At 44.6% G+C, this 21,013-nt stretch overlaps 1 protein-coding gene and 1 long non-coding RNA gene across 6 annotated transcripts in view; one reads left to right on the plus strand and one right to left on the minus strand.

The window, feature by feature from the left end:
• The window catches only part of GALM (galactose mutarotase), a 116,822-nt gene that overhangs the window by 82,779 nt on the left and 13,030 nt on the right, over positions 1 to 21,013 (plus strand). For both annotated transcript variants that reach the window (XM_040496561.1, XM_040496560.1), the window contains exon 4: positions 1,156 to 1,237. In XM_040496561.1, coding sequence (XP_040352495.1) covers positions 1,156 to 1,237 — 82 coding nt within the window. The remainder of the gene's footprint in view (positions 1 to 1,155; positions 1,238 to 21,013) is intronic.
• The window catches only part of LOC121044363 (uncharacterized), a 20,372-nt gene continuing 8,297 nt past the window's right edge, over positions 8,939 to 21,013 (minus strand). For all 4 annotated transcript variants that reach the window (XR_005797266.1, XR_005797264.1, XR_005797267.1 and 1 more), the window contains 2 exons: positions 11,927 to 12,049; positions 8,939 to 9,209 (listed from right to left, as the gene is read on the minus strand). This is a non-coding gene — a long non-coding RNA (uncharacterized LOC121044363). The remainder of the gene's footprint in view (positions 9,210 to 11,926; positions 12,050 to 21,013) is intronic.

The raw sequence follows: 21,013 nt of genomic DNA on the forward strand, positions 1-21,013 counted from the left end.
AAGAAAGAAAGAAAGAAAGAAAGAAAGAAAGAAAGAAAGAAAGAAAGAAAGAAAGAAAGAGATTCTACCTGGGGCCATTCAATAGAGCTGGAGATAGACCACAGGCCTTCTGACTACTGACCCTCTATCTTTGACCCCACTGGGGAGGGCAAGGTGCATCTTTAAAAAAAAATTTTTTTTTAACATTTATTTACTTTTGAAAGAGACAGAGTGAGAGCAGGGGAGGGGCAGAGAGAGAGGGGGACACAGAATCTGAAGCAGGCTGCAGGCTCTGAGCTGTCAGCACAGAACCTGACACGGGGCTCGAACCCGCGAACCGTGAGATCACCTGAGCCCAAGTCGGACGCTTAACCGACTGAGCCACCCAGGCGCCCCAAGGGCAAGCTGCATCTTTAATGGAAGAGATGGGCAAGCTCTCAAAAGCAGGAACTCCAGTTCTGACTCCCAGGCTTCTGTCATGTGGTAGAGGATGGGTCCTCCGGGTGGGAGCTGGGCCAGAGAAGGGTGACAGATACCCCACCTCTAGCAAGCCTGGAGGTGATACCAGGCCATCCAGTACTTGTGTGTTCCAGGCCAACAGCTCTTGCTCTTCTATTTGCCTGTCATGTGGGAGGAGAGTGGGAGAAACCCCTCTGCTAATAAGCCAAAGTCCAAAAGTCTTTCAAACCAGTGATGTCTCTCTGACTTTTCACGTTCATAATTCCATTTAGAAAAGAAGATGCATGCTGGGGTCACGCTTGAAAACTTCTTTCAAATGTATCCATTGCTCTGTTGAGGACCTATCTGCCAATGCTTAAATGAACGTATTAATGATCACCATAGGTCAAATGGGATTTCTAAAATTCTTGTCAATGCCTGCAAACCGTTCTGCAAGAGAAGTTAAAAAGCAAAAAATATAGGCATGCCTGGGTGGCTCAGTTGGTTGAGTGTCTGACACTTGATTTCGGCTCAGGTCATGATCCCGGGGTCATGGGATTGAGCCCCACGTTGGCCTCCTTCTGCTCTGAGCATGGAGTCTGTTTAGGATTGTCTCTCGCTTTCTCTCTGCCCATCCCCTGCTTGCGCACACACTCTCACTCTCTCTCTGTCTTTAAAAAAAAGTAAAATAAGACTAAGCATTAAATCTTCTTTTCTTTCTCTACCTTTCCTTCCCAGGGTTCCCCAAACATCTATGACCATGAAGTCACTATAGAAGCTGATGCCTTTTTGCCGGTAGATGAAACCCTGATTCCTACAGGTTGGTGAATTTAAACTTCTTTATGGGAATGCAGAGCTGGGGTGTGATTGGAGGAACATCGAAACTTCATTTACCTGAATGTATTTTCTCTGTTGGCCTGCCAAATTGCCTATAATTACCATGATTAGACATTTATGTTGGTTGTGGCTGGGGGACCATATAATTAAACAAACAAACCAGGACACTGTTGAGAAGAAAAGGAGATGCTACTAATCATTAAGCCAGGGCAACAGGTATCAATCGGAAGTTTTGTTGTTGTTGTTGTTTTTTAGTGTTTTATTTATTCTTGAGTGAGAGAGAGAGAGAGACAGAGCACAAGCAGGGGCTGGGCAGAGAGAGAGGGAGACACAGAATCCGAAGCAGGCTCCAGGCTCTGAGCTGTCAGCACAGAGCCTGACGCGGGGCTCGAACTCACGAACCGTGAGATCACGACCTGAGCCAAAGTTGGACGCTTAACCGACTGAGCCACCCAGGCTCCCCTCACCTGGAACAGTTCTAAACAAGCTGGGTCATATGGCCATCCTGGCTGAGCCTTAGACAGCAAAAGTTCTCCGCTAAAATGTAAATCTGGTACTTCTTAGCACCTTAGCAGAGATAAATTTACCTAAACATTACCTCACCACTGCAGGACACTGATAGAACACAACGTGGTTTTTGATGGAGGATGAAACGTTCTACCCCGAGAAAGACAAATGCATATGTCACCTCTGAGACACAGTTGGGGAATGGGGTAGCATAGGGAGTCTAAAGTATCAAAAGGGAAGGTGAGGTGTTGCCAGAATCAAAGTTTATGGGTGTATGTGTGCATCTCCTAGGTTAACTGGATTGAGATCATCTTGGTTATTATTATTTAGGATCAAAACTGCCTTGGTTCAAATAGGCAAATCCGTAGAGATAGAAAGTAGATTAGGGGGTTGCCAGGGGCTGGGGACAGAGGGGTATGGAGAGTGCCAGTGGGTACAAGATTTCTTTTTGGGGTGATGAAGAGATTCTGGAATTAGTGGTGATGGTGGGATAATATTGTAAATATACTAAACACTACTGAATTGTGCACTTGTGAAAAGGGTGAATTTTGTGGTATGTGGATTATATCTCAATTAAAAACAAGAAAGACAGAAAGAAAGAAAGAAAGAAAGAAAGAAAGAAAGAAAGAAAGAACAAAAGAAAGAACAAAAGAAAGAAAGAAAGAAAACGAACGAACCTTTGTTCCTGTGGAGTCTCCAGGATTAAGTGGTGTGGATTTGTACTAGACTGTAGGTGCACTGCCATCTGCCTCCAGGGGACAGGTGGATGATGGCAAGATGGCCGGCAGGGGTGCTGCTATTCATGTCAGCTTATGGAAATTCACTTGAAGTAATTAACCACCAGAGCAGTAGATAAATATTCTTATTGGGATTTCATTAAAATCAGAGATGAGGTAAGTGTAGAAGTCTTAGTCAAAGAAAACCAAAGTGGGGCGCCTAGGTGGCTCAGTCGGTTAAGCGTCCGACTTCAGCTCAGATCATGATCTCATGGTTTGTGAGTTCGAGCCTCGCCTTGGGCTCTGTGCTGACAGCTTGGAGCCCGGAGCCTGCTTCGGATTCTGTGTCTCTTCTCTCTCTGCCCCTTCCTTGCTTGCGCTCTGTCTCTCTCTCTCTCTCAAAAATAAAACAAACATTAAAAATTTTTAAAAAGAGGGGCGCCTGGGTGGCTCAGTCGGTTGGGCGTCCGACTTCAGCTCAGGTCACAATCTCGCGGTCCGTGAGTTAGAGCCCCGCATCGGGCTCTGGGCTGATGGCTCAGAGCCTGGAGCCTGTTTCCGATTCTGTGTCTCCCTCTCTCTCTGCCCCTCCCCCGTTCATGCTCTGTCTCTCTCTGTTCCAAAAATAAATAAACGTTAAAAAAAATTTTTTTTTCAATAAAAAAATAAAAAAAAATTTTTTTAAAAAGAAAGAAAGAAAACAAAAGTAGAGGATGAAAGAAAAGAAGAGCAGAAATCCAGAAACACACAAACACTTGCTCATCAGCCCTTATTCCCCTGGGAAGAAAGCCTGCCGCCTTGGCTTTGGGCTGGCCAAGGGTCTCCTGCTTGATGGCAACTTGGAGGTGTTGCCTCAGACCCCTTTGCCAGAGCATTAACGTCCTGTGTACCATCCTCTAGAGCGTCTGTTCAGAGCTCCAGCCCTCCATAAGACCATCTGCTGGCAGCTCCATGTGGAAGGTCAGGAAGGCCTTTCTCTCTGTTCCCACCCCGTGTAAGTGTGCTACTATTTTGGTTGTCATCTCTGCTAATAAAGAACGTAGAATGATAGATTATGAGCAGTTTGAAGCCAAGGGCACCATCTTAACCAAATAATCAAGTTTAAATCACCAGTAATAAGATGTATTGTGTCCTTCTCGTATGATGTACTGAAAAAGTACATTGTGTGATATTCTGTCAAAAATGCCTAACCTCATTCCATTCAGCAGAAGGCATCACACGAACCCACTTGAGGGACAGTCTGCAAAATAATTAATCCATATTCTTCAATAGTGTCAAGGTCATGAAAGACAAAGCAAGGCTGAATGAAGATTGGTCACAGAATAGACCAAGGAGATAGGACAACTAAGTGCAGTGTGAGAATCCTAGACTAGACCCTGTGTTAGAAAAAGGACATTAGTGGGAACGCTGGTGAAATTCTAGTGAAATGTGTAGTTCAGTTAATAGTATTGTAGTAATGTTAATTTCTTAGTTGTGATCATTATACCATGGTCGTGTATGATGTTAACATTAGGGAAAGGACGGTTACACAGAGATGTACTTTTTTTTTTAAGTAGTCTTCATGCCCAATGTGGTGCTTGAACTCACATCCCTGAGATTGAGTTGCATACTCTGTTGACTTACTAAGCCAGCCAGTCACCCCCAGAGATGTACTATTTTTGTGACCTTGCTGAAGTCTAAGATTATTTCGAAATTAAAAAAAAAAAAATAGTCCAGGGATCCAAGTAAGATATGACTTTAATTTTCCTGGACACCTGCCTTACTTTACAGGTAAGGGCTTTTGTTTTATTTTGTTCTCTTTAAAACAATGAGGCTGTGTTTATGGCCTCTAGTTCAAAATTATTATGAGGAAAATAATAAGAATGTGAGCCTGCATGCTAAACGGTAACTTCAGTTAACAGCGGGAATTAGAAACCCATAAATACAGGGGCTATAAAATTAATTAGAATAATAATGAGAAATCAAGATAAATGCATTAAAATATTTTTTTTTTTTGCATTGCAGTTTTGAAGGTTTTCCTAGCTCTGGGGCTGGTTTTAAAGGCTCTTATGTTTGTGTTGGTAACATGTGTCATCTTCTGATATTTACATGACTCAGTGTGAGGCTGAGTAAACTGGTCCATCTTGTCCTAGATGCAGCCTGATTACATTGGAACTGTGTGTTGTGAACTGTAAGGGGAAAATGGCGGCTACTCTGTTGTGACTGATAAAGAAGAAAATGAGTTAAGTAGCTTACAGGTGGAGCTGATGACATAAGTGCATACTTATTTGTGTATATTTATAAAACCTCACATTGTCCTATTGAGTTTTGATCAGATGAAAATCACAAAAATGCATAATTCATGCCATGGGAAGATTATTTGTTGTGATTGTAAGTGATCATTGTGGCAAAGCCCAGTAGAACTTAACGTGTAATCTAATGAAACGCGTAAAACTCATGTCCATCTCAGTTCTGCACTGTGAGTGGTTTTAGGATCAAATTTTGTACTTTGTACTAATTTTGAACACCTGTGAAGCTGGGTCGGCTGCAGGCCCTCTGGGCTGTGGGAGGCAAAAACCATGGCTGTAGTCTTGAATCTGCTGTTAACTAGCTAGGTGACCTTCATTGTATGCATAACATTTTAACATTTAACTTCCTTAGACCCTCATTTCCTTTTCTGCAAATAGGAGGGATATTGAACTCAATCCAATTTTATGGACCAGTAAATTTTCTTTAGAAAATAATTTGACAGACTTACGTAGAGTTGCCCAACTTTTCGTTTTGCCAAGTTAGAAAACAATCATAAATATAGGGCTATTAAAACTAATGGGAATGTATGTATATTATATTTCAATTTAAAAAAATTAAACTAACCAGGGTAATAATGAGGAACAGAAATAAATAGACTAGGGGAGCCTGGCTGGCTGAGTCGGTAGAGCACGTGACTCTTCAATCCTGGGGTCATCAGTTTGAGCCCCATGTTGGGTGTGGAGCCTACTTTAAAAAAAAGAAATAGACTGAATTCATTTTTTTAAAACCCAAGTTGCCATTTATAATCACCATCTTTTCATAAAGAAAAATACTTTAGTTATTTAATTATTTATTTTGGAGAGAGAACTAGCTTGAGCAGGGGGGGAGAGAGAGGGAGAGGGAGAGGGAGAGGGAGAGAGAGATAATCTTAAGCAGGCTCCATGCTCCTGTGTGGAACCCAACATGGGGCTTGATCCCACGACCCTGGGATCATGACCTGAGCTGAGATCAGAGATCAAGAGTCAGACCGTCAATCTGCTGAGCCACCTAAGCGTCCCATTAAAGAAAATATTTTAACACCACAAAAGGGGGGAGATTTTAATCTCAGAACAAAGAACAACACTTTACATTGAATTCGTCTTGCTTTTAAAAGAAATGTGATAGTAGATTATCCAAATATGTCTCAGTTTTCTGTGAACCAGTAAAAATTTTACCATGGACTCATGATCGAGAACCAACGATTAGTCTGAAAGGTCACTAGTAGCTCTTACATTCTGTGATTCTACAAGGCTCTCAATATAACATTTTACTGCTAGTTCTACCACCCTTCAAATCCATTAGAACTCTATCATGAAAGTAAATAAGTTGCAACAACTTCAGAGCACATAAAAAATCCATAAGTCTTTTACCTATCCATACACTAGCCAGTCCCAACATAGGTTATGTCTGTTTTCCCAGAAACACTTCGACTGAAATTATAGGGTGTTTCTTCTTCCCCTTCCTCAGAAATGCCATAAGAAATAAGCAAAGTATATGTTTCCTTAGGAACTGCCTTCCAAAATGGGTGGCAACTCCCACTCTGCACTGCCATGATGGAAGAATTCACATGTCTGGCCCTCTTTCAGCCAAGAGCAAATCTCCAGGAGCCCAGATTTCATTGGACTCTTAACACGGACCAAAAGTGCATGAGCATGTGGCTTCATTCTGAGACCAGTCCAAAGTCATTTGGTCATTTGGAAGTACCTCCCCTATGTTGCTGGGCTTGCCAGGAATCAACAGCCTAGTGGAGAGTCAGCCAGAATAGTATCCATTAACCTGGAAAATATCAGGATAGATAGAACTCGGACACTTATTATAGAGGGAAAGCACTGTCTGGGGACCCCTGGATAGAGGAGATGAGAGTTAAATAAAACCCAAAAGGGCAAGTGGAAATTTGCCAGGCAACCAGAAGAAAGGTGTTCTGGATAGAGATGAATAAGAATAAGGAGAGCAGGAAACAGCAGGAATACCCCCAGGCCAGCACTGGGCTTCTGGAGCATTCCGGGCATGTATTTGGTAGCAGAAAACCGATGGGCCTGGAGAGGTTGGCTGGAGCCATGTCAGATCTGCACCAGGCTCTGGTACAGTTACAATCCTTGGGGTGGCTCTGGATGACCCTCGGCTGGCCTGGAGTTCAAGGCCGCTCCACGCAGGGCAGATTCACAGGTGTACCTGAGTCCAGTCTCAAACTTCCGGATGTTCAGCCAGAAGTGGACTTGAACCACAAGGCCACTTCCTTGAGACGTGCTACAAGAAACCCGTTAGACCAGCCATGCTCTGTTACGAGTTCTGGGTAATTGATATACAGTATCTAGAGATGGTGGTTGTGCTAAATTGAGAAAAGGGAAGATACTGTTTGTCTATCTGTGAGATGAGGTGAAGGTTTATGATAATAATAGCTAGTATTTCAGAGAAGACTTTATAAATGATAACCCATGCCAGAATACTAAAAGGTAGGTTCTGTTAATTTTTATTTAACAGATATGGACCCTGTGGCACAAGGAGTTTAAGTAACTTAACTGGGGATCATGCAGTTAACAAGTGGTGGAAAGCTGGGATTCAAACCTAGGTAGACTGGTATTGAAATTCCTGCTTATAACTAGACCTGTACTCTACAGACCCTACAGTGTGGTTAGATGCCAAGAAGGTTTCGGGGGGTGGGGGGAGAGGAAAGAAAGAAAAGTAATTTCTTGACTATATAGATAGCCAAGATAACCATGTAGTCAAGAAATGGGAAGTAAGCCAAAAAGAAAAAAAAAGAAGTTCTGACAGTTGAGTGTTCTCATTTCCTGTCTACCTTTCATATAGGTAGTCTCACAGCTTCTCTCTTTTCCTCCCTGTTTCTCCTTCTTTTAATTTATTTTGATTTTTCTGCATAGAAAACAGAAAACAAACTATATTGAAAAATGGGGGACAGAGGGAAGACAAAGATGCCTGCATAAGAGGCTTTCTGAGACTAAAGAGCCTGAGTAGAAGTGTCTGGCCATGTTAGACTGACCAGGAAGGGAATGTAGGAAAGGAACAGTCCATTTTAAAGCTCAGAATTATTGGGGCGCCTGGGTGGTTCAGTCGGTTAAGCGGCCGACTTCGGCTCAGGTCGTGATCTCGCGGTCCTTGAGTTCGAGCCCCGTGTCGGGCTCTGTGCTGACATCTCAGAGCCAGGAGCCTGTTTCAGATTCTGTGTCTCCCTCTCTTTGACCCTCCCCTGTTCATGCTCTGTCTCTCCCTGTCTCAAAAATAAATAAAACGTTAAAAAAAAATTAAAAAAAAAGAAGCTCAGAATTATTTCCTGTGCCCCTCAGTAATCTCGGAGGTCATTGCTCTGTTGCAGCATAGTACCTTGTTTGGTGACACATCTCTTGTCCTGCTGGTTCTTGGTTTTCTCATCTGCAAAATCTTGTCATGACCAATTTATGGTGGTGGATTAGGAGGAAGCTCAGGAAGCAACATTTTAACCATGAGGTTTTTTATCAGATCATTCTTTGAATTCTGTGCAGGTTTGTCCCAAATGCTTCATCTGACAAATTGTAATTTCTGAGCTTCATTTATCCAGCCTCCTCTGGACTTTCTGCCAAGTCCCCCAGGTTTGCTTCTAAGCTTGAGTCTTTCTGTGATACAAGGGTGTTTGATAGTCCCAAGCCCCTCCTTTTGTGACTATTAATTTATACTTGTGTTTGTCTTTCAACTCCTTCTTTTTGTTTGCCCTTTATAAAAACTATTTTTGAGGGAAATGCTGATGTAGGTCTAAACTTTGCGGGTGATTTTCCACCTTGGTTATAGATATTCGGTAAGTAATTTTTCAGGTGAAGGGAAAACCCATTGTCATGAGAAAGTAGCACCTCTTCTTTTACAGCAGTTGTAATACTGTGGCTGAGGTACTCAGTAAAAGGGGACCTTCCCCTGTGTGTGTTTGGGGGAGGGGTGGAGTCTTATCCTCCATTTTGTTTGTTACTGATCTGGCGTTGTCACACAGAAGGGAAAGGGATACCTTGGCATACACTTTTAGGGAGCCAAAGCAAGCACATATCATGAAATCCCCTTGTCTTAAACATACAGCCTCCATTTAGACCTCTACCTCAGGCAGGGCCCTCAGACCTTGGAGAATCTCGAGCTCCCTTTCTTCCTGTTGGCAACTTGGAGCATATAAAATGTCTTCAGCCCTTTCAGTCAGTAAAACACAGAAGACAACAGCCTGCATTACGTGCCTCCTTCATTCTCCCCCTTTCTCTGCTCTGCTATGAAAAGCTAGCCTTTTCCCAAAGCTCAGTGGAAAGCCTCAGCAGGTGTAGGGGTAGCAGAAGCCTTCAAAGGGTCCCATTCAAATAATTTAGCACCCCCACCCCCCCCACCCCACATTTTCCCCACTGGAAATTTCTGCCATTTTGCCATCCCTGGAGGCTTCCAGGCAAACAATATCCCTCGTGTGTTGTTAGGCTGCAAGACTCCAGCATCTTTGCTTTTCTTCTGGGGGAGAAAAAAAGAAGAAGAAGAAAATATTTTGAATGAAAGAGTAGAATCCACACCTAACTTCTGAAGCTACTGCTCTGGATGTAGTTCTGGGCACTTTGGAGTCGGCAGTGGGGGTTGGGGCACGGCGTCCTTCTGCACAGGTGCCTCTCTTACGCCACAGCTGCACCAACAGAAAGGCTTCTGCAGAGATGGTTCACCTATAGACCAAGAGCAAAGTCTGCAGCTAAGCTGTCGGGCCGGGTTTGCACGTCAGCAGTTAATTTAGCTTTGCTTCTTCCGAGCAGTTATTCTTCCCTACTTAAAAAAAAGGGGGCGCCTGCCTGGGTGGCTGAGTCGGTAGAGCCTCCGACTTTGGCTCAGGTCATAGTCTCACGGTTCATGCGTTCGAGCCCCCTGTTGAGCTCTGTGCTGAAAGCCCAGAGCCTGGGGTCTGATTCGGTGTCTTGCTCGCTCTCTGCCCCTCCCCTGCTTATGCTCTGTCTCTCTCTCTCTCTCAAAAATAAATAAACATTACAAAAAGAATTTTTTAAAAATTGCACCCTGTAAAGCATTTGGCACTACTTAGGATAGGCTCACACTCTGTTCCTGGGACATCTCCAGGTCCTCCTGAGTGTATGTTTATGTTTGTTGTTATCAGGACTGTCCCTGTTGTTTCCCAAAAGTGGAAATTCTAGAAGACATTTACCAGGAAGGACCAGTGTATGATCGATGTCCACAGAGAGAACATTCCAGTGCCAGATCTCTGGGCTGCCACGTCAGGCATTTAGCTTTGGGGCCTGAGTCTAGTGTCCTGTCCTGTGGCGACAAGAGGAAATTGGTCCCCAGAGCCCTGCTCGGGTACTAAGCCCCCTAAATATGCGCAGGTGAGAAAATTCAGGCCTTCTGTTTCTCAAGGGATTAATTCATTCCCAGGGTTGTAAATATTACACAGCCTCTTTTTGTCTTCAGAACCGTGAGACTTGGAGGCAGTGTGGGCACAGCCTGCCCAGCAAGATATTATCATGTACACAACATTGTGCAGAACCAAGCATGTGTCTGTATAGGCATTTGCAGCACGGAGCTTTTTTTTTTCCCCCCTTTTAATTTTGCTGTTCTTTATTTGCAGTAGTAGATAAGGAATTAAGAAAGCAAAAAAAAAAAAAAAAAAAAAAAAAGAATGCTTTGACTAGGTCTTTTGCCTCTAAAGTAACATTAGTAAAATTCTGTCTTATTCTTTCTCTCGAGAAAAGATACCTTTTATTTTTATAGAAACTCACCCAACCCATTCTGTCCCCCAGCCCATCTGTGTTCACTTGCTGTTCTTGCAGCTCTCGGTTTTTGAAAGCGCCTTCTAAAATTACATGAAAGCAACCCCGTTTTGACAAAATTAGAATGCTGGTAGGAAAGGCTTACCATGAGGCTGTGGAGAAAGGCCCCGCAAAACCTTTGTGTTTTATTTCACCCTCTCGGGGTTCAACTGACAATTCAGCCAATTTTATAATCACTTCCCTAGGGCGGGGCTAAGCCGCTGCCCCGGAGAAATAACGAATTCTAAAGTAGCCTCCTGGTTCAGAGATGGTGCAAATGGAGACTGTTTTTATCTACATGTTTTAATCATTCTGGACTTCTTACAGAAAATTCCTTTAGATTTGATATGACTCTAAAATGTTGGACGTGATATTAGTTTCAAACCTGAATCAGAATGTGTCTTCTTTCTTTTCCTGCTACTTCCCCACACCCAAGTATCATTACTCATCGGGTGCTGCCGATGTGTTAAAATAAAACCTTTTTGTTTTTTTAGAGAACTTTTAGGTTCACAGAAAAAATGAGTAGAAGGTACGGAGAGTTCCCATATATCTCCATGCCCCCACAAATGCACAGCACCCCCCCTTTTTCAACATCCCCCACTAGAGTGGAGCATTTGTGACAACTGATGACCCTACCCTGACACATCATCATCACCCAAAGTTCATAGTTTGAACTTTGAAGAGTGGCGTTCACTCTTGGACAAATGTATAATGACATCTCTCCATCATTATGATAGCACACACAGTATTCACTGCCCTAAAAATCCATAATATTGCTTTCAACCACCCATCAGTATGCTTCCTCTTTCCTTTCCAGTCTCCCCCCTCTACCCCCCAACATTGTTACTCATCAGGTCCTGCTGATTTTTAACTCCTCTAACTATTTCTGGAATCTGTCTCCTCAATATGTATTGTTGATGATATGGTTCTATTTCCATTGTCACTATCCTGACTATACTGACTTTTCTTGTCTAGAGCAGTGCCTGGCTTATATTATGAGTTTCACCAAATTGGGATCGATGACTGAACAAATGAATCTGGAAAATAGCTCTCTAGCTGGGGGTGGGGGGGGTGGGGAGTGAATCTCTTTAGATCTATCCTCCATCTGGTTACTAAAGTTATCTATCTAAAATGCAAATCTTATTTTGATACTCCACAGCTTAAAAACCTTTTAGGTGGCTCCAGGACCACATGCCAGCTGCTTTTCAGACCCATCTCCCAGCATGCCTCACTCATACCCCCCCCACCCACAGGGACCACCCAACTCCCCCTTCTCTGCTGCATAAACCCCTACTCTTTCCTCAACGCTACACTTTTCTCCTTAGAAATCTTTTCCCCATTTCCTGGAAACAATAGCTTCTTTTTATTCCAGGGTTTTTGCAATGACAGACACTGTGTAGAGCTGACCACATGCCCAGAGCTCACCTTTCTTATCTTCCCCTTCACCGGTCTGCCTGAGATGACCTATCAGGATTCAGTTACAGGTCTGAAGTAGGGGGCTGGAAGGGAACTTCAGGCTTGGTCTCTTTGGCTCGAAGCTGGAAAACTCTGCCAAACACAAAAGTGAAACCCAGTAATAGCCAGTCTGTACATTCTAGGAACAGATATTCCTTCCTTTCCCTATACTCAGTCTCTCTCCATTCTTCTCCCTTCTTGACATTTGTTTTCCACAGAGCATATTAACACAATATTGCAGGGTGACCAGGATTCAGAAAACCTAGGTGAAGGTCTCCCTTCTGCTGTCCACCAGCTGTGCGCTCTTTAAGTCAGCCAGGAAAACTCTCTGGGCCTCATACCTAATCTGCTAACTCTCATCAGATGAGGGTCACATCACTTGAACTCTGAGGTCCTGTCAGTTTCTAACACTGAGTCAAAGACCCCGTGGAATCTCTAACCTAGATATTCATAACCAGGGTCCATACGTGTATGTCTGGGAAGATGATGAGAGATCTTCAGGGGATTCACGGGCCCCTGAAATTCTGTGTAAAACCCTGTATGAGTTGATCACATCACCTTGGTCCACAGAGGGTCTGGTCTTCTCTCCTCTCTTAAGGTAATGATAGTTTATGGTTATCCTACTATGTATCATTGTATATAAAGACAGCCATTGTTTTAGAGATTTAGCAGTAGTATGTTTTTCTTTTTGTAATCTTCAGGGTGGCTTTAAATTTTTTTATTTTGCTAATTCATCACCAATACAGTTTTGGAAGGAAGCTCGAAGATTAGCTAGAGGAAGGAGACGGCACACCCAGAAGGAAAGAAACTTCCCCAAGTTTCTGTCTGGAGGAGAAACAGCAGCCAGGGGTGAGGGTTGGATGGGCAGCTTTCCAGTTCCTGCCTGACCAGATGATTGAACTTGCCTTTCAATATCCACCAGCCCTAGGTGCCGTCAAGACTCCAGGCCTGGCCATCAGTCCATGAAGGGTAGGAGCAGGCAGGAACCCTGTGGCCTCACCGTAAGTGGGAAGCCAGAGCATGGTGTCCTGGTTGTCACCTTCAGCTCCACAGTTCTGGAGACAAGCACCTCCAGCTCCCCAAGTTTCTTCTTTTTCCGTTCTCCATCACCAACTGACACCAAGTACTTGCTATATGCCGGGTGCTATGCCAGCCCCAGGGAAGCAATGTTGAACAAAACAGATACGCCCTGCTTATGTGGAGAACCTACAGCCATGAATATAGTACAGGTCCTGTGCTCAAAGAAATAGGACTGGTGTTATTCGGGAAAGGGTTTGAATGACACTAAAAACCCGAAACATGATATTGGAACTTATGGGGTGTTAGTTAGAGATGTTTCTTCAATGACAGGTCCGTCCTAGACAGTATTCAAGGATGTTCACTACAGAAACTGTAAGGACCTCTCCTGATAGCAATAACACTCTCCAACCGGGTGCATTATGGAATCCTTCCCTATAAAGGGGCCCCAAGAACAGTTTTATGAGGCTCCAGAATAACTCCCAAAGCAATACTTGTGTTCCCTGCTAGAAAACACATCACTGCTACGAGATTGGCAAGCATGAGCCAGCATGGTGGAAATTTGGCAGGAAGAAAGCTTAGAAATTAGCACTTGGCCAGGCATGATGTCATTCCTATGAACATTTGAGACTAACAACAAGTAAACTTGCCAGAAGAGATGTTATTTGCTAGAGCTCTGACTACCACCTTTGGAGAACCGCTGTTTAACACCCACCCCTCCCCACCCCGGGTCTGGACAGGAGCTGGCTCTAATTCATACCTTCAAGGTCACCCCGTTCTGAAGGGGCTGAGAGGTAACTTTGAGCTTCGCACCATGGGCCCAAGGCTGATTCACACGAGTACTCAGAGCAGACTTGTACTAACATTTATGGAGCACCTCCTAATTGCTACATGCTTCCTGAGGCACTGACCATGGAAAGATGATTGAACAGTCTCTGCCCTTGAGAAGCTCACAGGCAGTGAAGAATCTAAGGTAGTTAGGACAGTGAAAGAGGCAATGGTAGGAGGAGGCTTTCTCAAGATCACCTTGAGCTTCAAGAAGTTTCTTAGTGTCTCTGAGGATCTAGCAACAAGGAGTGCGAGATGCACTTGTGAAAACACTGCCAGTATTTAAGGTGCAAGAAAAGCTTACACAAAAGGCGCTGAGGGAGATGGTCAGAGGTAGAAGGCAAAGGAAGAGAGGAGGTGACCGGAAGTCTTGGAGTGACCAAGAACATCAGTACTCCAGAGAGTACTCTCTCTGGGGAGACCTGGGAGTGTGCGGGCTGTCATGGCTGTTCCTGCTGACCTCGTTTCACAGAGTGGTGAGGGTAGAAAGCCAGGCTGTGACAGCTGGAGAAGCCACTGAAAGTGAGGAAGGAAAGTCAGGGAGTATAGGCCGATGAGTAGTTCCCAATGAAGACAACGTTCTTGAATACAAATCTCAGGCCCCACCTCAGAGATTTGCTTTAGTGTGGGGCCTGGGAATCTGTATAAGCTACCTACTGAGCTCATGGGAGCTGCTGGTGTTGGATACACTTTCAGAAATCTGTGAAAGGAAGAAGACGGGTTGTTTCCATGAGGTGGAGATACAGGGTCAAGGAAGAGGGTTTTTAGGGGCAAAGGAGACGATTGAGGGCAAGTAAAGTGTTTGTCAAAGGATGCCAGGTGAGGATTGTGATCAGGAATCGGTGGTGGCCTCAGTTGGTACTACTGGGAGTTTTCTCCAGATTCACGTCAGCAGCAGAGAAGGTGGATTGTGGGATGATCCAAAGGTGGGGTTTGGTCTGGTACAAGGGACAAGAGGACAGGGTGTATGGCAGGTCAGTAAGAGTGTTACTAACCAAAGTGGCTCAAGTCATAGACACGGGACCCAGGCAGGTAGCAAAGGACACAGGGACCTGATGGACGCTATGTCAGGGGAACCTGAAGACCAGGGATAGATAGCGGCACTCTGGAGAACAGGTCTATCAAGAATGCCCATGGGGGAAGGCTGCAGACAGTGGGCAAACTTTCCACTGGCAGCAAATCCCTCGGCGCCATCTTGATGTGAGTCTAGGATGAAAAATTTCCCTGCATGAAAATGCCTCGTGTGGGCCCAACCGTGAAGTGTAAAATTGCCTTCTCACCTGAAAACAACATGTAACTGGGTTTAGCATTTTATGCTTCAGATGACATGTAATATCCAGAAGCAATACACCCTCCCCTCCTCCATTGCAAGTTCAAGTAAAATCAGAAAACGCTCAGTGAAAAGGAGAAGAAAAAAAGAAAGGAAACAGCAGTGGAACGAAGCCACAAACCCAAAGCATTGGCAGAGAAATCGGGGGAAACTGCAGCAGAGACAAGCTTTGAGGTTGTGTGCTCTATGAAAATTTATAGAAATGTTACCTCAAAAAAAAAACCGAAACAAAACAAAACAAAACAAAAAAACCCAGGGTGCTTTACTTGCCAACCACTGGAATGGAGACAAAATTCCCACCCGGGGTGTTACTTTTAATTATCATTCTCTTTATGTTGTTTCTTAAAATAATAACAGGCATTGTAGAGATGATATACCAAGATGGCTTAATTAGGTGTCAGATGAGTACCTGTGCCCTCGAGCCCCATTACCGCCGGCTTCCTTATGCAGATTTGACTGACTGTTCCGAGGCTGGCTAGATAAAGAAACAGACATAATTGGAGCAGCTGGGCTGCAAGCACAGCTGGGCCGTCCCCATGGAGACCAGGCTCCCGCGTTCCTCTCCACCTTTTTTTTAACTGAGATGAATGTAAGCATATCTGAGCCTGGGTCTCCCTTAGACGCTCTCCACATCAGCGCCTTTCACCTTTAATGCACGCAGAGATCTCCTGGGAAGCTTGTTGCTAGGCAGATTCTGACTCAGTGGGTCTGAGGTGGGACCTCTGGGTCCTGTTTCTAACAAGCCCCACGTGATGGTCCTGGGTCCACACTTTCTATAGCTGTTTAAAAGGCTCTAGAGAGACCTGGGTGGCTCAGTCCGTTAAGTGTCTGACTCTTGGTTAGGGCTCAGGTCATGATCTCACTGTTCGTAGGACTGGGGCACGCATCCGGCTCTGTGCTGACAGTGCAAAGCCCGCTTAGGATTTTCTGTCTCTCTCTCTCTCTCTCTCTCTCTCTCTCCACTCACACTGTCTCTGTCTCTCTCTCAAAATAAATAAAACGAACTTTAAAAGAAAAAAGACTCTAAAGAGATCTGTATAGCCTCAAGTTACTTTTTCCTTTTTTGGCCCCCGTTTCTCCTCTCCTGCCCCAACAGCCCTCCTGTCCTCCTGCTGCCCCTGAGCTACCTTCACTCCCCGTCCTCCTTCCCCACTTTATCCTCCCACCTCCAGGCCTTTCTACGGGTCATTCTGCAAAGCGCTGCTCTCAGCCAATGGCCTCCCTAGAAGAGACAAGCTAGCAGTTTGATTTTAAAAGAGGAGGGAAATAACCAGAGATCACAGTGTGTCCCTAAAGGAAACAACCTGCTTCCTTATGGTCGTCACATGGGCCAATGGACCTACAGCCTCAGAAGGTCACAGTTGGAAAAGACCTTCTGTCCAGTAGTTGGATCCCAGACTGTGGTACCCACGGGCACTCAAGTGCGCCCGGGTCAGGGTGTTCACTGTCCATCCTGCGCCAGCACATCAGAAAGGCCTTCCTGAAATCGAGCTGGCATCCGTCTACCTAGATCTGACCCCACTTTGCCTACTTCTTGGGTCCCTATATATCAGGCTCAAGGCCTTAGAAGGTAGCCGTCATGTTGCCCCCAAGTCATTTCTTCTTCAGGCACAGCTGTTCTTTTTATGCCGTGAGTTGGCCATTCTGGCCCTTCTCCTCTGCCTCTGCTTCTGCCTCTGTATGTCCAGGGCCTCTCCACCTGTGATGCCCACACTGCAAACAGCAATCAAAAACTGTCACCACCTCATTACACTCTTTATGTGACTCCTGTCGAACTTATTGCCAACCACATCCTCAAAGTCATTTGCATACATGCTGTGGCTCAGCTGCATCTCCCTAGTCAGTAATAATTGTAGTAATCAGACTTAACATTTATGAGAGTTAGTATAATATGATAGCTAAGAACACATGCTCTGGAACCAGACTGCCTAGGTGTGAAGCACTTAATGAAGAGTCATGTCGTTGGTAGTTATCACCATCATGAGTATCATCATCATCCCTGTGCTAAGGGCTTTGGTCACAATAACTGGTGTGTGTGTGTGTGTGTGTGTGTGTGTGTGTGAGAGAGAGAGAGAGAGACAGAGAGACAGAGAGAGAGAGAGACAGAGAGAGAGAGGCAGAGAGAGAGGGTGCAAGTGAGCAAGGGGCAGAGAGAGAGAGAGAAGTGAGGCTCGTGTTTTACCCAAGGTGGGGCTCGAGCTCATGAGCTGTGAGATCATGACCTGAGCCGACATCAGATGCTTAATGACTGAGCCATCCAGGCATCCTGCCCACAGCAATTGTTTTAATCCTCATGCCAACTTCACGCGATAAAAGTTATGTTGTCCCAGTTTTACAAGTAAGGAAATGGAACCTCAGAAGATTATGTTTTGTGCCCAGGGTAGAGTTGGTTTTTGTTTTTGTTTCTTGGTGTGGTTTTTTTTTTTTTTTTTTTTTTTTTTTTTTTTTTGGTTTTTCGGACCCAAGTGCAGAACCCTATCTATTGCTGTTATTCACAAATTTCATCTTGTAATCCGTGCTTTACCCCTACTTTGGATTCCCAGTCCTGTTATCCCAAGTGGGTCTGCCTCTTAGCTTCGTGTTGTCTGTCCTAATGAGAATACCTTCTATATCTTCATCTAGATCATCTACACATCAGAGACCACGTGACAACTCCCTGCAGCTTCTGTTCCCTGAAGTGCAGGTCTCCGTCTCCCGAAGCTCCCCAAGCCACCAGCCTTGTAACCCTGTCAGAGAAGCCTAGGGGGTAGCCTGGGAGTGATTTGTATTTGAATATATCTGTATTTGGCTCTGAGTGAGCATGCCTCATCTTGCCTTCCAGGTCTCCATTCCAGAATTCTCCCCAGAACAGAGAGAGGGCAGCTCCTAAATGGATAGTTTATGAAACTGACCCTCCAGGCAGTGCCAGATGCACAGACCCAGTCGAATGCAGGGTCTGCAGAATACACATCCCAGAGAGGATAATGACCACATCCTGCAGATAATGAGACCTAGGAGGCTGGCCCTGCATTTCAAGGCTCCCTTCCTTCTGACTCCACTAGTACCAACGCAGTCCTTCTATGTCCTGACTAAACCACAGGAGGCTGAGCAGTCGTGGTGGTCAATATTTCTGCACAGGGGGAGCCTGGGGCACTGGTCTCATTAGAAGGGAGATTGGGGCGTGCCTTGAAACTTAAATTGGAGGTTTATTTGGAGTGATTTGCAAGAAAGGGAGCACTGATGGAGATCACAGGGGCTAGATCCCCCACATAATGCCATTTCCTAGCCCTGCCACTCTGCCAGTTGACCAGAAAGTCTGGACTGATTTCTTTCCTCTCTTCTCCACTGGTTCTATTCTCTGACCCGGGGCTGTTAGTGTAATTTGGCTGTCTTCAGTTGCCACCTTTTTCAGTGTCAGGATGCCAGCCACCTTCCCTGCTGCTCTCCTTGGCTTCCTGTGAACCATGACAGTGGGATCCTCATGGCTCTTGGAGGACAGCAGGAAGCCATGGGTCTACCATGAGCCTGTGCTGCCTAATCACACCGCTATCGCTGGGGCCTGCCCACGCTACTGTGAAGCAGCAAAACAACATGCAGGAAACTTCTTCTGCTCCAACACGTTCCCCTTTTGAAATCAGCCAGCAAACCCCGAACACTCTCTCTCTGTGTGGTCAGGCAGATGGGCTGTCCTCTCAGGCTAGAGGAGTTAGGGACCATTGGCAGACTGAGCCCGGTGGATCCAGGAGGATTTGGGGAAGGTAGTAGCCTTAAGTTCTCATAGATCAACATCCAGCCCTAGCAATGCACCTGCTCTTGGGCAGTGGACGCCCCCGGATGCCATGAAAAGTGATGGGCACAGGTGAGGAAGCTTCGGCCAGAAATAGAAAATGCCTCTGACCTTGGTGAAGTGAGTCCTTGGTGTGACACTGAACACACAAGTGCTGTTTAAAAGGACCAACTTTGGGGTGCCTGGCTGGCTCAGTCAGTAGAACATGCAACTCTTGCTCTCAGGGTCCTGAGTTCAAGCCCCACATTGAGTGTAGAGATTACTTAAATGAATAAATAGCTCTTAAAAATAAATAAATAAATAAATAAATAAATAAATAAACAAACAAACAAACAAACAAACAGACAGACTGATTTTGACACGTTATTAATCAGGAAAACAAAGTAGTTAAAGGCATGAACTCAAACCCTGACTGTTTAGGTTTAAATCCAGCTCTGTGACATTAGACAATTTATTCAGCTTCTGCAGACTTCACGTGTAAAGGTACTAATTGGACCTCCCTCGGTGGTGGTGAAGATTAAATGTAGTAATACATGTAAGGTGTGTAGAGCATCAAGTCCTGGCATTTCATAAGAGCTCCATAAGGATTAACCACTATTATTATCATTATCATCACCATCGCCACCATTTCTGCGTGTTCAATATGTACCAGCCACTGAGCTAAGCACGTACACGTCGTCGCTCATTTAACCTCCCTTTGAAATAGGTGTGTAATGCTTCAGTTATGCCTCAGTTGAGGAAACAGACATTTGGAGAGGTTAGTTGACCTGCACACAGTTAAGCAGGTAAGTTATTGGTGAATTCAGGGTTTGGAGCCAAATTTCCCTTGGCTGTGCTGTCTGTTATCACCGCTGGCCACTGTCCGTAAAAACAGCTATGTTACTGAGTACTTCCTGCAGACTGGGTAGGATGCAGGGCACTTTTATCTCGTTTATCAGAATCCCATGTTTGTCAGAATCTTCTTATACCCATTTTACAGATGAGGAAAGCAAGGTTCAGAGAAGCTAAGCAACCTCCACAAATTTTTACAGCAAAGAAGTTAAATCCAGGCTGGCTGACTCTTAAAATCCATTCTAACATCTATTGAGTTTGACTGCCAAACAAGTGAGCAAGATGCCCCTGGGAGGTTGATAACAGTAACTGGTGATCGTGAAGCCTGATACCCAATATAACCCAGGGCGACACTATTTGCCTAATTATAGCCCCATTTTCTGAGCTGCCGTTAGGGGCAATTTCCACTTTCTCTGGTGCTTCACTTTCCTGCACTTTCTGAAAGCTGTTGATGTGCTCAGATTAAGACAAGCTCCTGTGTATTTCACATGTTAGTTTATTGCACATCCTGCAGGAATATGGAGGAATCATAAATAGTCCAGAAGGAGGTCCCAATGGATTATGCAAAGCCTTTGTCACATTGCTATAGGAGGAGTTTGACAGTAGACTCCCAGACTACATTTCTTGACCCAACACCTGACGTTATGTGACTACGATATTCCAAATGTGCATTTCAGTATCAGGTCATGAGAGGGCAACTTGCTTGGTGATGAGTAGGGTCTAGGCAGAATATATTCACCAGCCTGTATATCGGGGATTCTTAACCAGTCCTGAATGACTGGTCTTCAGAGGTTCTGAGAACATTCTTTATGTATGTATGCATTTTCCTAGAGAGAGAGAGAGCCCATAACTTTTACGATATTCTCAAAGGAGTACGTGACTCAAAAACCAGTTTGAGGGGGGCCTGGGTGGCTCAGTTGGTTGAGCGTCCGACTGTGGCTCAGGTCATGATCTTGCAGTCGGTGAGTTAGAGCCCTGCGTCAGGCTTGGTGCTGAGCCTGGAGCCTGCTTCAGATTCTGGGTCTCCCTCTCTCTCTGCCCCTCCCCTGCTCGTACTCTGTCTCTCCCTCTATCTCTCAAAAATAAATAAACATTTAAAAAAAATTAAAAAAAAAAAACATTTTGAAGACTGTACCACTCTAGATTAAAAATCTAAATCTAAATCTAAATCTAAATCTAAATCTAAAAATCTAAATCTAAAAATCCTGAGAGAGGAAGCTTCAAAAAACAAAACTAAACCAAAAAAACCCTGAATCCTTTTTTTTTTTTTTAATTTTTTTTTCAA

The sequence above is a fragment of the Herpailurus yagouaroundi genome, unplaced genomic scaffold (assembly GCF_014898765.1).
Source record: "Herpailurus yagouaroundi ecotype Mexico unplaced genomic scaffold, PumYag 188, whole genome shotgun sequence".
Lineage (NCBI taxonomy): Eukaryota > Metazoa > Chordata > Mammalia > Carnivora > Felidae > Herpailurus > Herpailurus yagouaroundi.